Source organism: Herpailurus yagouaroundi, unplaced genomic scaffold (assembly GCF_014898765.1).
Source record: "Herpailurus yagouaroundi ecotype Mexico unplaced genomic scaffold, PumYag 163, whole genome shotgun sequence".
In the NCBI taxonomy this organism is placed as follows: Eukaryota; Metazoa; Chordata; class Mammalia; order Carnivora; family Felidae; genus Herpailurus; species Herpailurus yagouaroundi.
This window is the reverse complement of record NW_024412404.1, coordinates 61,633,007-61,652,472: the sequence shown is the minus strand read 5'-3', so window position 1 is coordinate 61,652,472 and position 19,466 is coordinate 61,633,007. Positions and strand designations below refer to the sequence as shown.

Sequence of the window (19,466 nt, the reverse complement as noted above, 5' to 3'; positions counted from 1 at the left end):
GGGCGGCTGGACGCGGCCACGCTGGCGGCCATGAACAGGCCGCGCTGCGGCGTCCCCGACACGCGGCCGCCGGCGTCCCCGCCGCCCCGGGTGCGGCCCAAGCGCTTCGCGCGGCCGCTACCGCCACGGAGCCCGGGGTCCGAGGACGCCGCGCCCCGCAGGGACACCCGGGCCTTCGCCAAGAGGACGCTGACGTGGCGGCTGCTGGGGGAGGGCGCCAGCGGCCAGCTGTCCGTGGACGAGCAGCGGCACATCCTCAGACTGGCCTTCAGGATGTGGAGCGAGGTGACGCCGCTGGACTTCCGGGAGGACCTCGCCGCCCCAGCGGCCGCGGTGGACATAAAACTGGGGTTCGGACGAGGTGAGAAGGGCGAAGACGGCGAGCCAACCCTGGGCTCCCGGTCACCGACCCCCACGGCCGCAGGCAGGGCCCGGTTAGCATAGGGAGCCCCGCCCTGGTCACCTGTCCGGCGGTGCCACGACCGCTGTCTCCCGGGGTGTCCCGAGATGGCCCCTGGCAGCGGCGTGGTCATGTCGTAAACCCTGTGTAGGCGCTTCAGTACAGCTCACCGGGAAGGGTGCGGGCACACCACCCTGCACAGGACAGGGGGCGGGGGGAGTCACATAGGGACATCAGTGAAGGCCCCTCACTGCTGGTCTTGGAGCAGGTCAGCCCAGTCAGCATTGCGGCAGGGAGCGAGCTCAGCAGGGTACGAGCCAGGGCACTGAGCCCTCCTAGCCAGGTGGGTTTGGACAAAGTAACCTCTCTGCAGGCGCCCCCGCTGGGATCGAGGGGTGCTAGGGGCTGCCCTGCTGACTCCCTTGACTCCCTGCTGTGAGAAGTCCCCAGCATTCATGCAAGGGGACGTGATCATTGGGCTGCACCTTCTTCCTGTCCTGGCCCGTCCACTGTTAGGATCCAACTCAGATCTCGCCTTTTGATAGCACCCCCATGCCCCGAACCCTTCTCTGGGCTCCCACAGAGTCTGCGTGTTTAGTGTTTAGACTTCAAAACGCTGTGGCGCAGGCGACTTGTGGCTTCCGCTCCTGGACTACAAGCTCCTCGAGGCTGTGACCGTTTTGGGGGAACGTGTCTGTGCTCCCTGTCCCCTTGCCAGGCCGGCACCTGGGCTGTCCCCGGGTTTTTGATGGCAGCGGGCAGGAGTTTGCACACGCCTGGCGCCTGGGCGACATCCACTTTGACGATGATGAGCACTTCACACCTCCCAGCAGTGATGCGGGCATCAGCCTTCTCAAAGTAAGTGGTCTCGGGCCGCGGGGAGTGACCGGGCAGAGGGCGGTGCCGGGTGGGCTGGAGTTCAGGGAAGAGCGGACAGCCTTCTGGGAAGGTTCCCCGATTTTCACCATCGTCCCCCTTCCCCTTGGCGAGGCCCGCCGCTGGCAGGCGCTCGGACGCCCACGGTCGGCACTGCACCCGTGGTTTGTGTCCCCTTCTAGGTGGCCGTCCATGAAATTGGCCACGTACTCGGCCTGCCTCACACGTACAGGACGGGATCCATAATGCGGCCGAATTATACTCCCCAGGAGCCTGCGTTTGAGCTGGACTGGTCGGACAGAAAAGCCATTCAGAAGCTGTACGGTAAGACTGTTCTGGGAGATCCTCCTCAGAGCTCCCAGAGGACACTCAACAGGACCCCGCTCCCTATCGGGAGGCCGGGCCCCCCAAGAGCACGGAACAGTACGACTCCAAGAGCACCCAGCAGTAGCTGCCTTCTAGCTCGGGGATGCAGGTGGCCACCGGCATGGATATTCCCTCCTGTGGCCTCTGCTTCACGTGCTACATCACATCTCTGGGAGGAAGGAACAGGGCTTGGCGGTTTTCCAAACAGCACTGGGCCGCCCAAGGGGTGGCCTCCCCCCTCCCCCGGGAGCTACAGATCCCGGAAGCCCCAGGGAGAAGGTGCCCCAGGGAGAAGGTTCCTGCCGTCCCAAAGCAAAGAGCAGGGAGGATCAATTTTCACCTCTAATTGTTCAGGCTAAGGTGTGAGTGGTTAGTTAACTGAAGTGACTAATGGCTTAGCCTGGAGGCTGAAGGGAAAGCGAGCTGCCCTCCCCTTTTCCACCGAACACAGAGACCACCCCCCTTCTGTTCCACTCCGACCCTATGTTCTTGGCCCTGGGCCTCTGGGGACAGTAAGCGGTGCCAGGACGGCACGTGTTTCCCTCAGAGGCGGTCTTACTCTGGTGTGTGCCCAGAACCAAGCTTCTTGCCTCTAAATGAGGTCAGGCCAGCGGTCAGGAGGCATCAGCTGTGGTGAAGGTGATCACATGACCAGCATCCGCATGGAGACACTTAGAGGCCCGGGAGCGCCTCCGAGAGAACCTCTGAGAGAACCTCTGAGAGAACCAAGATGAGCCGGAACAGCCCACGTGAGCCAGCAGTGCTGCAGGCCCCCCTCCCCGCCACCTCCGGGCAGGCCTACTTCCAGCCTTGTGTGGCGTCTTGCTTTAAGACCGTTGAAGAGACGGGCGCTTGGTTGGCTCAGTCAGTCAAGCGTCCAGCCTCAGCTCAGATCACGATCTCGCGGTTCGTGGGTTCGAGCCCCGCGTCGGGCTCTGTGCTGACAGCTCGGAGCCTGGAGCCTGCTTCCCGTTCTGCGTCTTCCGCGCGCTCTGCGCCTCCCCCTCTCGCGCACGCGCTCTTTCTCTCTCAAAAATAAACACACACCAAAAAAAGTGTAATCGAAAACTCTGGCTTTGCAATGGTCTCTATTTGAATCACACGTGAAAGTAGCAACAGGTGGTTTTTGCCCCAGGTGACGAGGGACTTTTTTTTTTTTCCGAAGGTTCATGTGAAGGATCGTTTGATACCGCATTTGACTGGATTCGCAAAGAGAGAAACCAATACGGAGCAGCGATGATGAGGTTTAGCACGTATTTCTTCCGCAACGGCTGGTACTGGCTTTACGAAAATCGAAACAGCCGGACACGCTACGGGGACCCCATCCAAATCCTCAGCGGCTGGCGCGGAATCCCAACACAAAACATAGACGCTTTTGTCCACCTCTGGACGTGGAGAAGAGACGAACGCTATTTCTTTAAAGGTAGAGGTTCTCCCGGATGGCTCGATTTCTTGTATCACACAGGCGCACTCGGAACGAGGGCTTTGAGCCCCGTGCCAGGGAATCTTCTAGTGCTCTTGCAGTGACTCACCTGACTGGCTTGTCCCACCGGACCGTAAGTTCTGAGCACAGGGTATGAAGGCGCCGAATGCGTCACGTGAACAAATGAATGAGTGAACCGGCTGTGCCAGGCAGAGGTGGTTGCCCGAGACCTGTAAGAAAGGGGCCCCCCCGACAGCAGTTTTCCTTCCTCTGGAGAGGAGCCGCCTTAGAAGCCCCCCGCTAGAAGTCTGTGGTGAAGGAGAGCGGATAAGGTGACCACGGCCACCTGGAACCAGAGGCTGGAGCCACCCAGAAGTCAGGGCTTTTGATCCAGACCCGGAGGCCGTGTGGGACCCCGGGAGTCCCGCCGGGACAGCGGGGGTGTGATGGGGGAAGTGTGGACGGGGGTGAGGGGTGGGGTGTGAGACACAGGAAGTGGAAGCAAGGCTTTAGAGGGAGGGGAAAAGATGTCTGAGACAGCTGAACCCGCGGGGTGCAGGGGCAGGGCACTCACACGGGACGAGATCAGGTTGGAAAGACAGGGTCAGCCTGAGCCCCGAGAGCCTCGAGCACCGTGGCCGGGGGCTGGACTTCAGCCAGCAGGCAGTGAGGCGTCGGTGGCAGTTTCTGAGCAGGGAGGATCAGCGTGTTGCTGGGAGGCAGAGACCGAGGCGGGGGTCTGGGCTCCGTGGATGCGCAGAGAAGACCGGCCGGGACCGTCCTGCCGCTCCCCTTACAGGCCGCCTTGCCCGGGGGGCCTCTGCCCGCGTCACGGAGGCTGGCTGTTTGCAAACCAAATGCCCGGAGTCTGATAAGCACAAACAAGATTCTGTGGCTGCTTTTTCTTTCCCTTCCCCGAACTGCCCCAGAGGTAAGCCGTGTGCCCTCGGTCTGCCTGAGCCCCGGCAATAGGACCCTCTGGCCTTAAATGGCTCAGGAGTCAGAGAGGCAAGAGCCAAACCCAAAGGAAGCTGTGTGCAGATTTTGCCGCAAGAAACCAGTGCATGAATCTGGCCTTAATTTTCTTTACATCGCACAAAGGAAGAATGGAGTGCAGTTACAGAAACAAATTGCCCAGGGCGGACTTGTCTAGTCCAGGGCTCTCAGAGTTGGAAGCACATCTCTCAGGGTCCTAAGAAGTCCTGGACGAGAGCTTCCACAGGCAACAAAGACTCTTCGTTACAGAATTAGGTCATCGTGGGGGACTGCTGTAATAACACGTGTATTTTAGTCTCGGAGCTGTAAAAAACCTCTTAAGTTTAACTGGCCGAGAATACTTTAAATTCAAATATTCCAGTTAGAGTGAACTGTGCCATTGGCCGGACAAACGTCACTGTTTTCTCTCAAAGGCAAACCTTTTGGGGACGGGGTAGAAGCAGGGCGAGAGGGAGCTCGCGTGGGCGGCTGCTACGGAACGGAACTGATTGTGATGTGACGTAGGTTGTGAACACCAAAACCTCTAGCTCAGTGGATTTATTCTATTTTATGCTGACCATATGCCAGGGTTCGGGATGAGCAACTAATGAGAGTCCAGAAGAGTCCTGTGCTGTTTCAGAGCACGAAATAGGCATCTGGATCGTGAACTGAAACAGAGCAACATTACAAGCTGTGCCTTCACAGGACAGAGGGTCGAGTCACTGGGGTGGGATAAGGGAGTCTCGGGCCGCACCGGTCCCACCTGGGCCGCGAATCCGGATGAAGTGCTTCAGCGCTTCTCCGGTTTCCTCATTTGTACAACCGAGATGGTAGTCGAACTGCAGAATTCTACAACCCTGACAAAAAGCTGGGGTGCCTGGCTGGCTTAGCTGGTAGAGCGTGTGACTCTTGATCTTGGGGTTGAGTTTAATGCCCCTCTGGGTGTAGAGATTACTTAAACAAAATCTTTAAAAGACCTGATCATAAGCATCATGATTGTTTTCTGTAAAAAGAGGGCTTATATTTATTATGGTGGGAAAACGATTCACGGCAACCCCTGGGATCCTAACACGTAAAAGGAAGATCATGAGACTACATAGGAAGAAGGGAAAAAAACAGAAGATGCTTATGTGAAAAAGACCGTACGATTTGTCATTTTGTTTTTGCTTTTGATGAGCACCAGGGGGCCGGCGTGCCCTGCAAAAGGCAACCAACATCTTAATAGCGGCAATGATGGTCAGAACCGATCTAGAAGTAATTCAAGACCTGGAGAATCATTCACTTGAGTGGAGGCTTCACTCAGATGCTGAGGTCCTGCTGCCTTCTGGGGTCATGGCAAAACATCACGGTTGGCGGAGACCTAGATTGAAAGTGGGCCTCTTTGTCGTCCATAATTAAATGGTAATAAGCCATATAAGCATGTTTTGTTTGGCTCTCAGGAAATCAGTACTGGAGATACGACAGCGACAAGGATCAGGCCTACACAGAGGATGAACAAGGGAGAAGCTACCCCAGATTGATTTCGGAAGGATTTCCTGGCATTCCAAGTCCTCTGGACACTGCCTTTTATGACCGGAGAAAACAGTTAATTTACTTCTTCAAAGAGTCCCTCGTAAGTAGAGGCTTTCCAGCTTGGTGTGGCTTCTATCACCCCGAGGTTTGTCAGAGGGCCAAGTTGTTAAAAGTTGTTCTCAATTGCCTCGGCCCTGTATGACCATGGCGGGTCCCATCATGTGGAAAATTAAGAAATTCAAGCCCAGAGAATTTGGTGCAAAGCTACAGATTTACTTAGCTCATTCCTAAAATTAATCTAAAAAATCAATGGTTTTCAGAAATGCCGGTCTCACTTTCTTACTTGCTTTGCAGGTGTTTGCATTTGATGTCAACAGAAATCAAGTACTTGATTCTTATCCAATGAAGATTACTGAGGTATTTCCAGGAATAGAGCCACAAAACCATCCTTTCAGAAATATAGATTCAGCCTATTACTCCTACGCACACAACTCCGTTTTCTTGCTCAAAGGCAATGCGTACTGGAAAGTGGTTAATGCCAAGGACAAACAGCACCAGCCTTGGCTTCCTTCAAATGGCTTATTTCCCAAGCAGCCCATCTCAGGGAGGTGGTTTGACATTTGTGATGTCCATGCCTCCACCCTGAACATGTAAGGAGAAAAACAGGCAAGTGGGGAAAGGGATTTCTCTTCTGAGAGAAAGTCGGGTCTTTTACAAAGAAAATAAACCAGATCTTTAGTAACCAAAACAAATAGGGCTAAAACCCAGTGGAAAAAGCTATTACCTGAACTTTTCAAATACGTGGTTTAGAAGTCCGTTTTACGGGCCAAAAAAAAAAAAAAAAAAAAATTACCGAATGATTTTAGGACATTTTTAGGAAAGGTTAAAAAAAAAACAAATCCTGACACATCCCTGTCCTTCTGCCACCCGTCACCCCTGTACCGATTTCATGGCTAGATGGGAACGTAGCCGTGGCCAAAGGATCCAATCACAGAAGGAGATACGGCTCCCCGAAAACATAGGGATTCATCGGAAAAGCTCCACTACTGTGCTCCACACTTGCTGGTGTGGTAACTTACGTTTCCCTCACGGACAGCGTATGGAAGGTTTCCCCACGCATTTCTCTCCATCTTCACAACTCCGTTGGAGTGCCAAGGCCCACACTAGTTTGCACATTTCTAGTCCTAGAAACTGAAGTTCACCGTTGTGTCCTTCCCAGCAGGGTCAACGCAGTGGCTGCTGGTGACCCCTGCCTCTGACTCCAGACCCAGGGCCCTGGCACCTTCTCTCCATCCCTGCCCTGAAATTAACTGAAAAACAAGTCGTCTCAATGACCAGGCCACAAGTAGCACAATTCTGCCCACCTACCAGCCAAAGCTCAAGCACTTTAAGAAGCACTCATTTAAAATCAGCAAATTACAACATTTAGACTTTTTTTCTCCCCCTGTAGGGAACGTTCATATTATTGTTTCGACAAGTGAAGACAGCTAGAATTGCCATCTTCTTGCTTAGAAACGAATATTCCTCGACTAAAAGGCTGTTCAGCCAAGGAGAGGCTGGAAGACAAGACCAGGAACGCGACATCCTGATGCCAGCTTACTTCAAAACTGGATCTTCTCGGGGGAAGTGTGCGGGCTGGACCAGTGAGGACAGCACTCGCCGCAGGGGAAGCGGAGGGACGGCTGTCCCGACGGACGATGTCTGCTTTTGTACATCTGTTTCACGACTTAGTTAAAACTTTAAATGCCTCAGTGGTTTTTGAGAACGGATGCACATCTGTCCCAAGGAAATGCAAACCAGATAACAAAGAAGTAGACAAAGGACAGGGCCAGCGACAGTCCCGTCAAGCTGGGACAGGTGTCAACTCACCGCCAAGGAAAACACCTGAATATCTCGGCGCGCTTTCGAGAAAACACTTTGTAAAGGACCAACTTTATTCCAGACAACTTTCTGGTACGGTTCAGATTCCTCCAGAGGGCACGGCCACTGAGCGGAGGGACTACTGGCCAAGGCGCAGGGGCTGCGGGAGGCGCTGAAGGTCAGGGGTGAGCCTGCACTCGGGGCCAGGCCGACGGACGTGGCGGCAGAGCGGGCTCCCGTCTACACGTCCCAGCCGTCAACCCGACGGGAGATGGCATGCCCGATTTCTGTTCCGTTTCCTTGAAACGGAGGCTGTGGTGCCAGGGCAGGTAGGCAGCGCGAGGTGGGCACGGAGAAAGCAGAGCTCGCGCTGGTGCCCAGACGAGAGCCGTGCGTGACGGGTGCAAGCAGCGTCCCGTTCTGTGACGATGCGGTGAATGGCAGAGATTTTAATGTTTTAATCTTCACTTTGGAAGATTGATTAAACCAGTTCAAATCAAAACTCAAAGTGCAGAATGTGAAATTCAGGAAAAATAACAGACATTTTAAATAAATAATTTATTTATTCAAAATAGTTTTCTTACCTTGTTCACAGTTTCCAGTTTACAATGAAAGAAAGAGGGAGCAGTACCTATCCTCGATCAGCTGTCCTAGCCGGTCAGAGAGAAGCGGGCGCTCTCAGAGCGCGCCCCGAACTCAACACCACGGAGCCCACGACACGGGGGGAGGGCGGGCCGCCTTCCGTGCGACCGGGAAGCGCCGTAGAGACAGGATGTTTCTTGAACCCACCTGAACCACTAAAGGCATCTGGATTCAAGTTCCCCTGACCACGGTAACATCATCCAAAATAATTCTATCTTAAACCCATGGAGCCCAACGGACTTGAAACCTGTTTACAAGTGCAGCTGCATCACAGCAAGGGTGTGAACACGGAGGCACCACGTATGTCTCTGAAAAACCAACGCCGGGGGCTCTCAGTCTGGTTCTGCCTCCACTTCAAATGAAGCAAAGAACTCAACCACGATGTGTCCGTGACGGGAAAAGAGAACTGTGTTTCCACTGCTGTGCCTGTCTTTAGTGACAGGAGAGTCTTTCCCTCCTATTTAATGACACGAAGCACCGAATGGACAAACCGGGCCCCAAGAGCAGAAGGCACTGACAGCGTCTCTGCGGACGGAGCTTCAGGCCCAAGTCACTGGCCGCCACTGCCGCCGCGAGCAAGCTGATCCAGCAACTGGATGAGGACGTCGATCCTTTCCAGAAGAGTGGAGTTTCTGTTAGCGGTAGCTCTCAAAAGCTGGGAGTAAATCTGCTTGTTGGTTTTGAGGACTACATCCTCTTCAGTATTACTGCCGCGTTAAAACAAAAACAAAACAGAAGTGCACAGTGAGGTCCACCGACGATCCAGAAAGAAACCCAAATAAGCAGTCCCAGACCGTCACTGCCCACAGGGAAGCGGGTGGTCCGTTAAGGCCTATTCCGTGCTTACCTTCTCGCAGTCACTGTTCCCAGGCCCGTTTTTAGATATTTACTTCAATACGTCAATTAAAACCAAGGTTCGTTCTCTTCACAAATATCTGAGTGCCTACTATGTACTGGGAACTGCTCATGGCCGTGAACAAAACACACCAAGCAGAGTCCCTGTGCTCACGGCATCTGCAGGCTACTGAGGTAGCAGTGGCGGGGGGGCGGGGGGGGGGGGGAGTGCATTAAACAAGAAGAAAACAGCATGTCCGATGATATGCTACGATGAAAATCCAGCCTGGGGCAGCCTGGGGCCTGGAAAGCTACCCAGGATTTCCTCCCTCCTCCGTGCTGAGCCTGACACCCCTCAGCCCTGTTAACGGGCACACATGTAACGCGACTGTGGGGAGGTCTTCCCTGGAGAACCCTCTGTAGAACCTCATTTCTCTTCTCCCTCTTATTTCAACTTCTTTAATCAGGCAAATCTCTCTTCCTCTCAAAACCACCCATGGCACAGTAAAGTGATTGTTTAAAATGCATTCACTATGTACAGTTTGGGCCTAAGATGGCTAGGTTTTAGTTCTGGGCTGGGGTTGACATTTGCAAAACCTCTGATAATCTTATAAGAAATTTAAACTCCTTTCTGGGGGCTCCTGGGTGGCTCAGTCGGTTAAGCGTCCGACTTCGGGTCAGGTCATGATCTCGCAGTCCGTGAGTTCGAGCCCCGCGTCGGGCTCTGTGCTGATGGCTCGGAGCCTGGGGCCTGCTTCCGATTCTGTGTCTCCCTCTCTCTCTGCCCCACCCCCACTCACATAAACGCTCTCTCTCAAATATAAACATAAAAAAAAAAAGCATTTTTATTGTTTTTTTTTAAAACAATTTTTTTTTCAACTTTTTTTTTTTATTTATTTTTGGGACAGAGACAGAGCATGAACGGGGGAGGGGCAGAGAGAGAGGGAGACACAGAATCGGAAACAGGCTCCAGGCTCCGAGCCATCAGCCCAGAGCCCGACGCGGGGCTCGAACTCACGGACCGCGAGATCGTGACCTGGCTGAAGTCGGACGCTTAACCGACTGCGCCACCCAGGCGCCCCGAAAGAATTAAGATTTTTAACTACTAAGCTCAGTTTTTCTTTTTCTTTTTTTAAAGCACAGGTGAGGTGGGTAGAAAATAATCAACAAAACAAAAACCTACTAGCATTTCCTTTCTTTTCAAGTCTAGCTCTGATCTCCTTTTACTGCAGACAGAAACGCTCCCGGACTCCTGGTGAGGTAGCAGGGCCACAGCACAGGTCTCCCTCCTAGCGATAAAGTCACGTGTATCTGCTGTGCCGGCCAGTGACACACAAGAGACACACTGACTTAGGAACCAGTCTGTTTTGGAGCCCTATCAACATAGTATGCACACAAATACCACATTTAACAGTCTTCAATAAATTTTGAAAAAATTAACACAAATTAGAGGAAGAGGACTTCATGCATCTTACCCAAAAACTTTAAGCGGTTTTTTTTGACAGGATATTAATAACCTGAGAAGACGGGTCAGAAGACCCTCCACTAAAATAAAACTACTTAGGCCACACACAGAGGAGAGGACAGGTATGTTTACAAAAGGTACCATAGGACGGAACTGTCACCCGTTGGCCAATTACTCAGACCACCAATTTGCGAAAACCCACAAAGAGCTGGTGGTTCTCACACATATTTATGTCGCCACCTTGTGGAAACCAATAAAACATTTCAAAATTTACCCGCTGCCGTTAAACAGGAGAAGCACTAACTTTTTCAACTGCGTGTGTCCCCACATGCACGGTCCCCTCCGCCTTCTCCTCCTCTGGTTCTTCAGAAGGTGGGGTGTCTGCCAACTGCTGCCCAGACCACCACCCCCTGCTGAGAAGCAGGGACAGGGCGGAGAAGGCGCCCAACGCTGAGTGCTCCACCCCACAAACGCTCTCCTTAAGGCCACAGAGGATTGTTTGAAAGCATTTACTGGAGGTGTTTCTGCTCAGACGGAGACAGCTAGAGCACCATTCCCACCCTTAGGACAAACCCAACAGCACAAAGCAGGACAAACTACCACTTCAGGAGTTCGGGACTGCTGGAATCTAACAGAGGGTTGGGGCTGCTGGGCCACCGAGGCTGCAGACTAAGGACAGGCAGGAAGAGGGAGAAGTACTTCCTGGCCTGCGGCAGACGCCGAAACTGCTAAGGATTTAGCTACAACAGTGAACGAGCCGGGAGAGGCCGAGTGAGGGAGCGTGGGGCCCCTGGGAGCTGCAGGTATAGGATGAGGTCACCTGGCCTTGTAGGCTTTTCTTCAAGGACCCCACCAGATGCTCACATAAAAAACCTGGTGAGAGTCCTAAAAAAAAAAAAAGCCCTTCGTGTGGGCCGGATAACGGGACCAGCTACGGCTACAAGAGGGGCAGGCAACCCCACCCAGATCCTCCTCTCCAGGGAATGGTCAATGTTTATAGCAGCACTCCCAACAATAGCCAAATTATGGAAAGAGCCCAAATGCCCATCAACTGACGAATGGAGAGAGAAGATGTGGTTTATATATACAACGGAATACTACTTGGCAATGAGAAAGAATGAAATCTGGCCATTTGTAGCAACGTGGAGGGACCTGGAGGCTATTATATGCTAAGTGAAATAAGTCAGGCAGAGAAAGACAGATACCGTATGTTTTCACTCATATATGGATCCTGAGAAAATTAAGAGAAGACCATGGGGGAGGGGAAGGGGGAAAAAAGTTACAGAGAGGGAGGGAGGCAAACCATAAGAGACTCTTAAATACAGAGAACAAACAGGGTTGATGGGGGATGGGGGAGAGGGGAAAATGGGTGATGGGCATGGAGGAGGGCACTTGTTGGGATGAGCACTGGGTGTTGTATGGAAACCAATCGGACAATAAATTGTATTAAAAAAATAAAAACAGGGGCGCCTGGGTGGCTCAGTCGGTTAAGCGGCTGACTTCAGCTCAGGTCACGATCTCACGGTCCGTGAGTTCGAGCCCCGCGTCGGGCTCTGTACTGACTGCTCAGAGCCTGGAGCCTGTTTCAGATTCTGTGTCTGCCTCTCTCTCTGACCCTCCCCCGTTCATGCTCTGTCTCTGTCTCAAAAATAGACGTTAAAAAAAAAAAAATTAAAAAAAAAAATAAAATCAAGTTGCAAAAAAAGAAAAAAAAAAGCAAGCCTTAATCTGCAGGGTGGAGTCGGAGCGGGTAGGAGGGAGAGGAGGGGCAACAAGGCATGTCAGCCTTGGGGCGCTGGTGAGAGTCGATGCAGACAGAGCAGTGAATGGTGGGGGGGAGGTGGGCACACTCTTCCCCTGGGGCAGGGGCAGTGTGAGGCCCAACGCTGAGACTCAGAGACCCAGTTTCTGCCTAAGAGAGGTTTACCCAAACTAAAGGAGAAGGCCTGGCCAACGCCCTTCCCGCCACAACAGACTAGACGCACGGAAGGACAAGTAGGAACGGAACATGGACTCCGGACTAGAGCTAAGAGGGTGCAGACAGAGCCTCTCTGAAGTACCACACACCTTCCTCACGAAAATGCTAAAACGAAAGGTGGAGTAGACGGTAAGAAAGACGTCAGGAGACCCGCTCCACACTAAGCCCAGGCACTGCTCGAGAACTTGAAGCCTGTGATTCGTGAAAAAGTAACCGTAGTGACAAAAAAAATCTCAATCACAGCTCAGCTCCAGACTAGGAAACTGAACTCAAGCCCCCTTCCTAAAGGTGTAAAAACTCCTGAGAGATGAAAATGATGCCCCTCAGTCTGAGATGTCCAGTTTCCCACAAATAAGAGATGGAGAAAGGTAAGGAAACCACACGTGTAAGACAGCAGAACCAGACTCAGATGACACAGATGCTGGAGCTCTCCAACAAGGGATTTAGAAGGACAGGGATCACTATGTCAAAAGGCTCAAATGGAAAACAATACGTAAGAACAGACTGGCTAACTTCAGCAGAGAGGTGGAACCCACACAAAGAACCCAGTAAGAATAGCAGAAATGAGCACAGTAAACAGAATGCCTTCAACAAGTTCAACTGTAAGTGACTAAAATCAAGAATCAGCGAACCTGAAGATAGGTTAATAGAAATCACACTGAACCCTTGCTGCCCCGAAAAAGGGTGCAAAGGCAAGGGAACACATGACAGCTATGCAGAAGATCAGTCTAGCACAGGAACAGCTGGAACCACGGAGAAACAGGAGACAATGGAGCAGGAGAAAGAAGAACACCGAAGAGGGAAGAAACCATCACAAGGCACCCAGGAACGACAGGTTCAAACTGCTGGGGGAGGGGCGCCTGGGTGGCTCAGTCAGTTGGGGGTCCAACTTCGGCTCAGGTCATGATCTCACCGTCTGTGAGTTTGAGCCCGGCATTGGGCTGTGTGCTGACAGCTCAGAGCCTGGAGCCTGCTTCGGTTTCTGTGTCTCCCTCTCTCTCTGCCCCTCCCCTTCTCATGATCTATCAAAAATAAACATACATTAGAAAAAAATTAAAAAAAAAAAAAATTAATACAATCGATGAATTCCTAACCAAACTGAAGGGGGGGGGGGGGGGATCAAAGTTGCCAATATCAGGAATGAAAAAAAGCTAGCACTACAAACACCTTTAGACATTAGCAGGATAATAAGTGAATACTGTGAACCTATACATCTGACAATAGACAAAAAGACTTTCATTCACTCAGAAAATTTTACCTATGAAAAGAAGCTAAACTCTTTGTGAAAAATTTTCAATAAAGCCAACTCTAGGTTAAGATACTTTCACTGGTAAATTCTAACAAAGCTTTAGGGAAGAAATAGTTCTACACTTCTAAAAATCAGATGAGGAAACACGGGCACACTGATTTCATGAGGCCAGCAGGCTCTACTCCCAAAAGCAGACAAAACCACTAACAGGAGAGAATCATCCCACAAACACACACAAAAACCAAGTATTAGTACAAGAAACCCCAGGGATATTAAGAAGAATGATGAATCCCAACCAAGTGTGGTGTATATCAGGGATGCAAAGCTGCTTTAACCTTAAAAAAAAAAACCAAAAAACAAAAACTCTCAATGAGCCCCACATTAACACACTGAAGAAGGAAAACAATGTGGTCATTTCAATGTTTAGACCAGAAGCATCTAACAAAAATTCAACGTCCACTAATGATAAGTTAGGAACAGAGAGGAACATTCTCAACTTAAAAAAAATTTTTTTAAGTTTATTTGAGACAGAGACAGTGTGAGTGGGAGAGGGGCAAAGGGCGGGGTGGGGGGCAGTGAGAGAGAATCCCAAGCAGGCTCCGTGCCACCAGCTAGAGCAGAGCCCGACACGGGGCTCAAACTCACAAAACTGTGAGATCACATGACCTGAGCTGAAACCAACGGTCAGACACTTAATTCATTGAACCATCCAGGCACCCCAGAACATTCTCAACCTGACTAAGGGCATTTATAAAAAACCCACAGGTGATGCTACACTTAATGGTAAAAGACAGCACGCTTTCTCCCTGAAATCCTGGGGCTGACCACAAAGAGGCAGCAAAAGAGAATTCTTGAAGTGACAGAGCGGTTCCGCATGGTGATTTTGGCAGGAGACACAGTTCTCTAAGTGTTTGTTAAAGCCTGAAGAACTGTATGCCACAAAAAGTAAATTTTACTATGTATAAATTAAAACAAATATAGATCGGGCTCTGTGCTGACAGCTCAGAGCCTGGAGCCTGCTTCAGATTCTCTGTCTCCCTTTCTCTCTGCCCCTCCCGTTCACCTGCTGCCTCTCTCTCAAAGATAAATAAACATTAAAAAAATAATAATAAAAAATAAAGTAAATATAGAGACAAAAATTACCTGTATCTGAAGATTATAAATTGGTAAAATATGCATGGGATAACTGACAATGTATGTGTTAAGATGAATGATTTTTCTCCCCTTATTTTCCAAATTTTGTAATATGGCCAGATTGTACGTATATTTTAAAAGGAAAGACATTATTGGGGCTCCTGAGTGGCTCAGTCGGTTAAGTGTCCGACATCGGCTCAGGTCATGATCTCACAGTCCAGTCTGTGGATTTCAGCCCCGCGTCGGGGCTCCGTGCTGACAGCTCAGAGCCTGGAGCCTGCTTCGGGTTCTGTGTCTCCCTCTCTGCTCCTCCCCTGCTCGTACTCTGTCTCTCTCACTCAAAGATAAATGAACATTAAAAAAAATAATAATAAAAAAAGACATTATTTATGTTACCTTCCTGATCCAGTACTCACTGCTAGAATTCCAAGTTAAATTAATAATGCCAATATAAGAAGTCTGGTAAAACAACAGAATCGTATAAGCTGATACAGGTGTAGAAGAACGTTTTCTGCCGAGACGTTCACTCTTTCCACCAAGTTCTTGGGCATTACAAGGATCCTGACATTCTGTCATCTGCTTCCTTCCTACTGGTGCATTTGGTGCCGGGTATCAAAACTGTAGTCCTGACTTCCCATTTAAAGACAATGCTCAGAAGGGTTACTAGAAACAGTCGAGGTCTTCATTCCAGGGTCATTCATGTCTCTCAGGGCAAATATTAAAACCAATAGGGTATTTACTCTTGGAAGCAAGGTCTGTTTCTACAGTTTCGCTGTATCATAGGCCACTTGCGAGGAGTCTCATCTGGTTTAACAGGTCACAGCACCACTTAAATCCCTGGTCGCCCACATACAAAACAAGAACAAATACAACCTATCCTTTCCCGGGGTCGGTAGAAATTACCTTTCTACAAAGTAAGGTGCTAGAGAAGAAATTTCCAGAGAACAATTCCATTTACCTCATTTTCTTCTTAGTTGAAGACAGCAGTTTGATGGACTGAAGGAGAAGGAATGACAACCGAGATTCAAATATACTGAGGAGCTTGATCACTTCTTCTCGACTGAGACCAGGCGAAGGATCAGCGGCTGGAGCGCTCTCGTCACTCTTCGGCTACCAACGACAAAAGGTCACTTCACCTCAGCTAGCGGACGATTATGGCTCCGCACCCAGGGATGGGGCTGCGGTGGTGTCCACCCAGTAAACGTTTTAGCCAAAAAACAAAACAAACCAAAAGCAGACCCGAGGTCATTTTCCCCCAGGCACAGCCCGTCGGTGGCAGGGGCCCTGACGAGCCCCTCACCCTGGAGATCATCCGACAGACTAAAAGCCGAGAAAAATGTCTCACACCTAACAGGCACTTACGTAGGAATTAATCCTGAATGGAAACCTACTTCCCCCGAGTGCACACTGACGGAGCAGGAGGAAAACGGATGTTCGATGGGGTGTGACAGAACGGGGCTGGACAGGCTGGCGTGCGATGCGGACTCGGGGAAGCTTTTCGCCCCAGCAGAAGGTGGCATGAATGCTGGAAAGCCAGGCAAACCAGAGGTGCTTTCCAAGGAGCTTGCTGAAGCCCATTCATCGTTCAACTGCTCCCTGGCAGTTTACTGGAAGTTATAAAAGAGCTACGTGCCTTTCTTAAAAAACAAACACAACAGGGGCGCCTGGGCGGCTCAGTCGGTTCAGTGTCGGACTCTTTTTTTTTCTCTTTTTTTTTTTTTAAATTTTTTTTCAACGTTTATTTATTTTTGAGACAGAGAGAGATAGAGCATGAACGGGGGAGGGGCAGAGAGAGAGGGAGACACAGAATCGGAAACAGGCTCCAGGCTCTGAGCCATCAGCCCAGAGCCTGACTCGGGGCCCGAACTCACGGACCGCGAGATCGTGACCTGAGCTGAAGTCGGACACTCAACCGACTGAGCCACCCAGGCGCCCCCAGTGTCGGACTCTTGACTTGGACTCACACGATCTCACGGTTTGTGAGTTCGAGCCCCACCATTGGGATGCTCTGAATTCACTCTCTCCCTGCCCCTCTGGCACTTGCTCTCTCTCTCAAAAAAAAACTTAAAAAAAAACCAACAACCAGTAACTTCCTTTAAAACAAACAAAACAAAACCAGAACAATGATAAAAAAGACAACACACACAAACACAAAAAAAAAAAACCATAAAAGAAAACAGAGACGTTACACTATCAGAGCCTTACTAAGGTCTACGTGGTTAAAGAAAAAAGTATTTAACACAAAGCTATAGTTCCAACTTAAAGAGTTTAATAATTCCACCAAGAAAATATAATACATCACTGTTAATGTGTTTTTATGCAAAGCACGTATATGTATGCATACGTTTATATATGCATATACACACACAATATACATACCTCACCCCCACCATACGCCCACTATATACATTAACCATTTAGCTTAAGGCACACAAAAACCAAAGATAAATACTTCTCCATTTACCTGGTCAAATTCCTCTACAAGCTCCTTTCTGATGAGCTGGAATGCGTGTTTAGTTCTCACCATTATATCAAGAGCCCCAGATAGTGTTTTCAATTTTCCAACGTTGCTATTCTGACCTACAGTATGAAGCACAAAATGATCATCCCTTTCAATATAAATCTAGAAACCATTCCAATGTCAATGTATTACTGAACGTTGATTTTCGAATCCCGTAAAGGTAGCTCATGAGAACCTCAACAGGTTTTCTCAATCCAGCTTTTAGTAATTATCCCTAGACAAAGCAAAAATCACAACGGTCTCCCTGCTGCACCATTTGGTTCTGTGAGGGTGACAACCCAACCTCCCTGAAAGACCTGAGTGTTAAGGCAAAGAAACCAGCTGGAAGCAAATGTTTCTATTCTATTCTATTCTATTCTATTCTCTCTCTCTCTCTCCCCCTCCCCCTCTCGCGGGCGCGCGCGCTCTCTCTTTTTGGTACTCAATTTTTAAAGGGAAATTAACCATACTTATCCTATCTCAGCAAATTTGTTCCCACTGTCTACTGTTTTTATGAAAATGACGCATGCTCTCTCGAAGGAATTCAAACATGGCAGAAAACTCGAAGATGTAAATCAAGAAAGGTCACCCAAAACCCACTCCCAGAGAGTGTGGCGGTTAATCCTGCCGTAGGATGGCAAAAGGTTAACAGACGTACTCTCAGTAAACAGGATTTTTAAAACCGGCTTTGAACCGGCCATGCTTTCACAGATGCGCCAAGTCTAAGTCAGAGCCGGGTGAGAGACTTCCTCCCGGCCACCCGCGCCCCGCCCGCAGTGCCGCGACTTCCTTGTGCATCCTTCGGGGGACACTCCACTGGAAGAGTCCTCCACGTGGGTAAGTAGCACGTTTGTTTTAATTTTATACAAGAAAACAACTGAAAGAAAACCAAATGAGCAGCCGTACTTCAAATGAACGTGTGTCTCTACCGCACAAGAGCTAGGTCTCCAGGGACCCCTCTGCACAAGGGAGCAGGTGGGCGCGAGTGTGAGAACGCGGCAAACACCCTCTGTGTGCGGCGGCAGCTTGCTTCCTGCTGTGGCTGAGCCCGGACAGAGCGGGCGCGCTTGCTTTCGTCCAGCCCTTCCCTTCCCACAGATCTGTGCCCTGCGCGGGCCTACAGTTCTGCTGCCACAATCCACCGCTGCCCGTACCCACCGTGTTTCAAGGGGTTCACTGCTCCGTTACCACCGCTTCTCCCTTCCTAAGTCGTTCGTGAGGATTTAATCTCTGATGGTCTCAACTGACTTGCCCCATTTTTTCAAATAAGGGAGCGGGGGCTACGTTTCACTATTTCTATGAAATAAATAGGTCACTGAACGTAATCAAATCCATTTTCTAAACTTCAAAAAGTGTAGAGACTTCTGGCCCCTCCCCAAAGTCACCAACTATGGCAAGTTAAAAAGAAAACGTTATTTATAATCAAGAGAGATCTCCAGGTCTGCCTCACTCTAAGAGGATCCCACACTAAGTTGATGCCCACAAACACGGGAAATGAAAACGTAAGACTTACTGGTCATCTGAAACTCTGCAAACGCCACTCTTTCTAACTGCACTCTAAGGAGTTCACAAGGAGCATCTTTCAGAAGCTGAAAAAGCTTAACAGCTTTGCTATAATGAAGATCTGCGAGCACCCGGTGCTGCTTCCTAAGATGTTCATCACCAACCTAGAATCAAAAACAATCCTAAGCCTTGAGTTATTTCACAGTATTTCAGTTACTTCACAATAACTACTTAACTAAGTCTCTGGATCACTAAACGTTAGTGTTGTTTCTCTAGAAGTCTTCAACGGTGTTAGCTCTTACGTTTAGGTGTTTAATTCGCTTTTGGTTAATTTTTGTATACGATGTGAGGTAGGAGTCCAAGTTCATTCTTCTGGCATGTGGACATCCAGCTGTGCCAGCACCATGTGCTGAAAAGAAAAGTCTTTCCCCATCGCGTGGTCTTGGAACACTAAGGCTTGCTTCTGCCTTGGGGATATTAGGCCACCTGGACACGCCTCAATTTTGATTAGGACCTCCCGGGGCAAGGGCTAGAGAGTCCAGGGACAGTGGAACATGAAGAGAAATCCTCTGTGGTTAAGCTGGACCTCAAAAGGACAATATTCTCAGGCTGAGGGTACCCAGAACGCAGCCTATGCCCAAGGGACTGCAAGATAAATTATCTTGGTCCTGAGCAAAAAAAAAAAAACAAAACAAACAAATTTTAAAAAAAAGGGGGGGGGGAGGGGAAACAACCAAACAAAAAACATC

At 50.0% G+C, this 19,466-nt stretch overlaps 2 protein-coding genes across 4 annotated transcripts in view; one reads left to right on the top strand and one right to left on the bottom strand.

Moving 5' to 3' along the window:
* The first annotated feature begins 30 nt into the window (after nt 1-30).
* MMP21 (matrix metallopeptidase 21) lies at nt 31-6,379 on the top strand. Its single transcript, XM_040486733.1, has 6 exons — nt 31-361; nt 1,119-1,258; nt 1,459-1,600; nt 2,808-3,065; nt 5,480-5,652; nt 5,907-6,379. The coding sequence occupies exons 1-6, from the start codon at nt 31-33 to the stop codon at nt 6,204-6,206; spliced, it is 1,344 nt and encodes a 447-aa protein (XP_040342667.1). The 3' UTR covers nt 6,207-6,379.
* A 1,572-nt stretch (nt 6,380-7,951) lies between these two features.
* The window catches only part of EDRF1 (erythroid differentiation regulatory factor 1), a 39,898-nt gene continuing 28,383 nt past the window's right edge, over nt 7,952-19,466 (bottom strand). For 2 of the 3 annotated variants that reach the window (XM_040486729.1, XM_040486730.1), the window contains 4 exons: nt 18,728-18,881; nt 17,179-17,294; nt 15,673-15,824; nt 7,952-8,761 (listed from right to left, as the gene is read on the bottom strand). In XM_040486729.1, the coding sequence (XP_040342663.1) occupies nt 8,605-8,761; nt 15,673-15,824; nt 17,179-17,294; nt 18,728-18,881 (579 nt within the window). In that variant the 3' untranslated portion in view covers nt 7,952-8,604. Of the gene's footprint in view, nt 8,762-10,015; nt 10,203-15,672; nt 15,825-17,178; nt 17,295-18,727; nt 18,882-19,466 lie in introns of those variants that run through there. The other variant, XM_040486731.1, reaches the window with a different exon arrangement.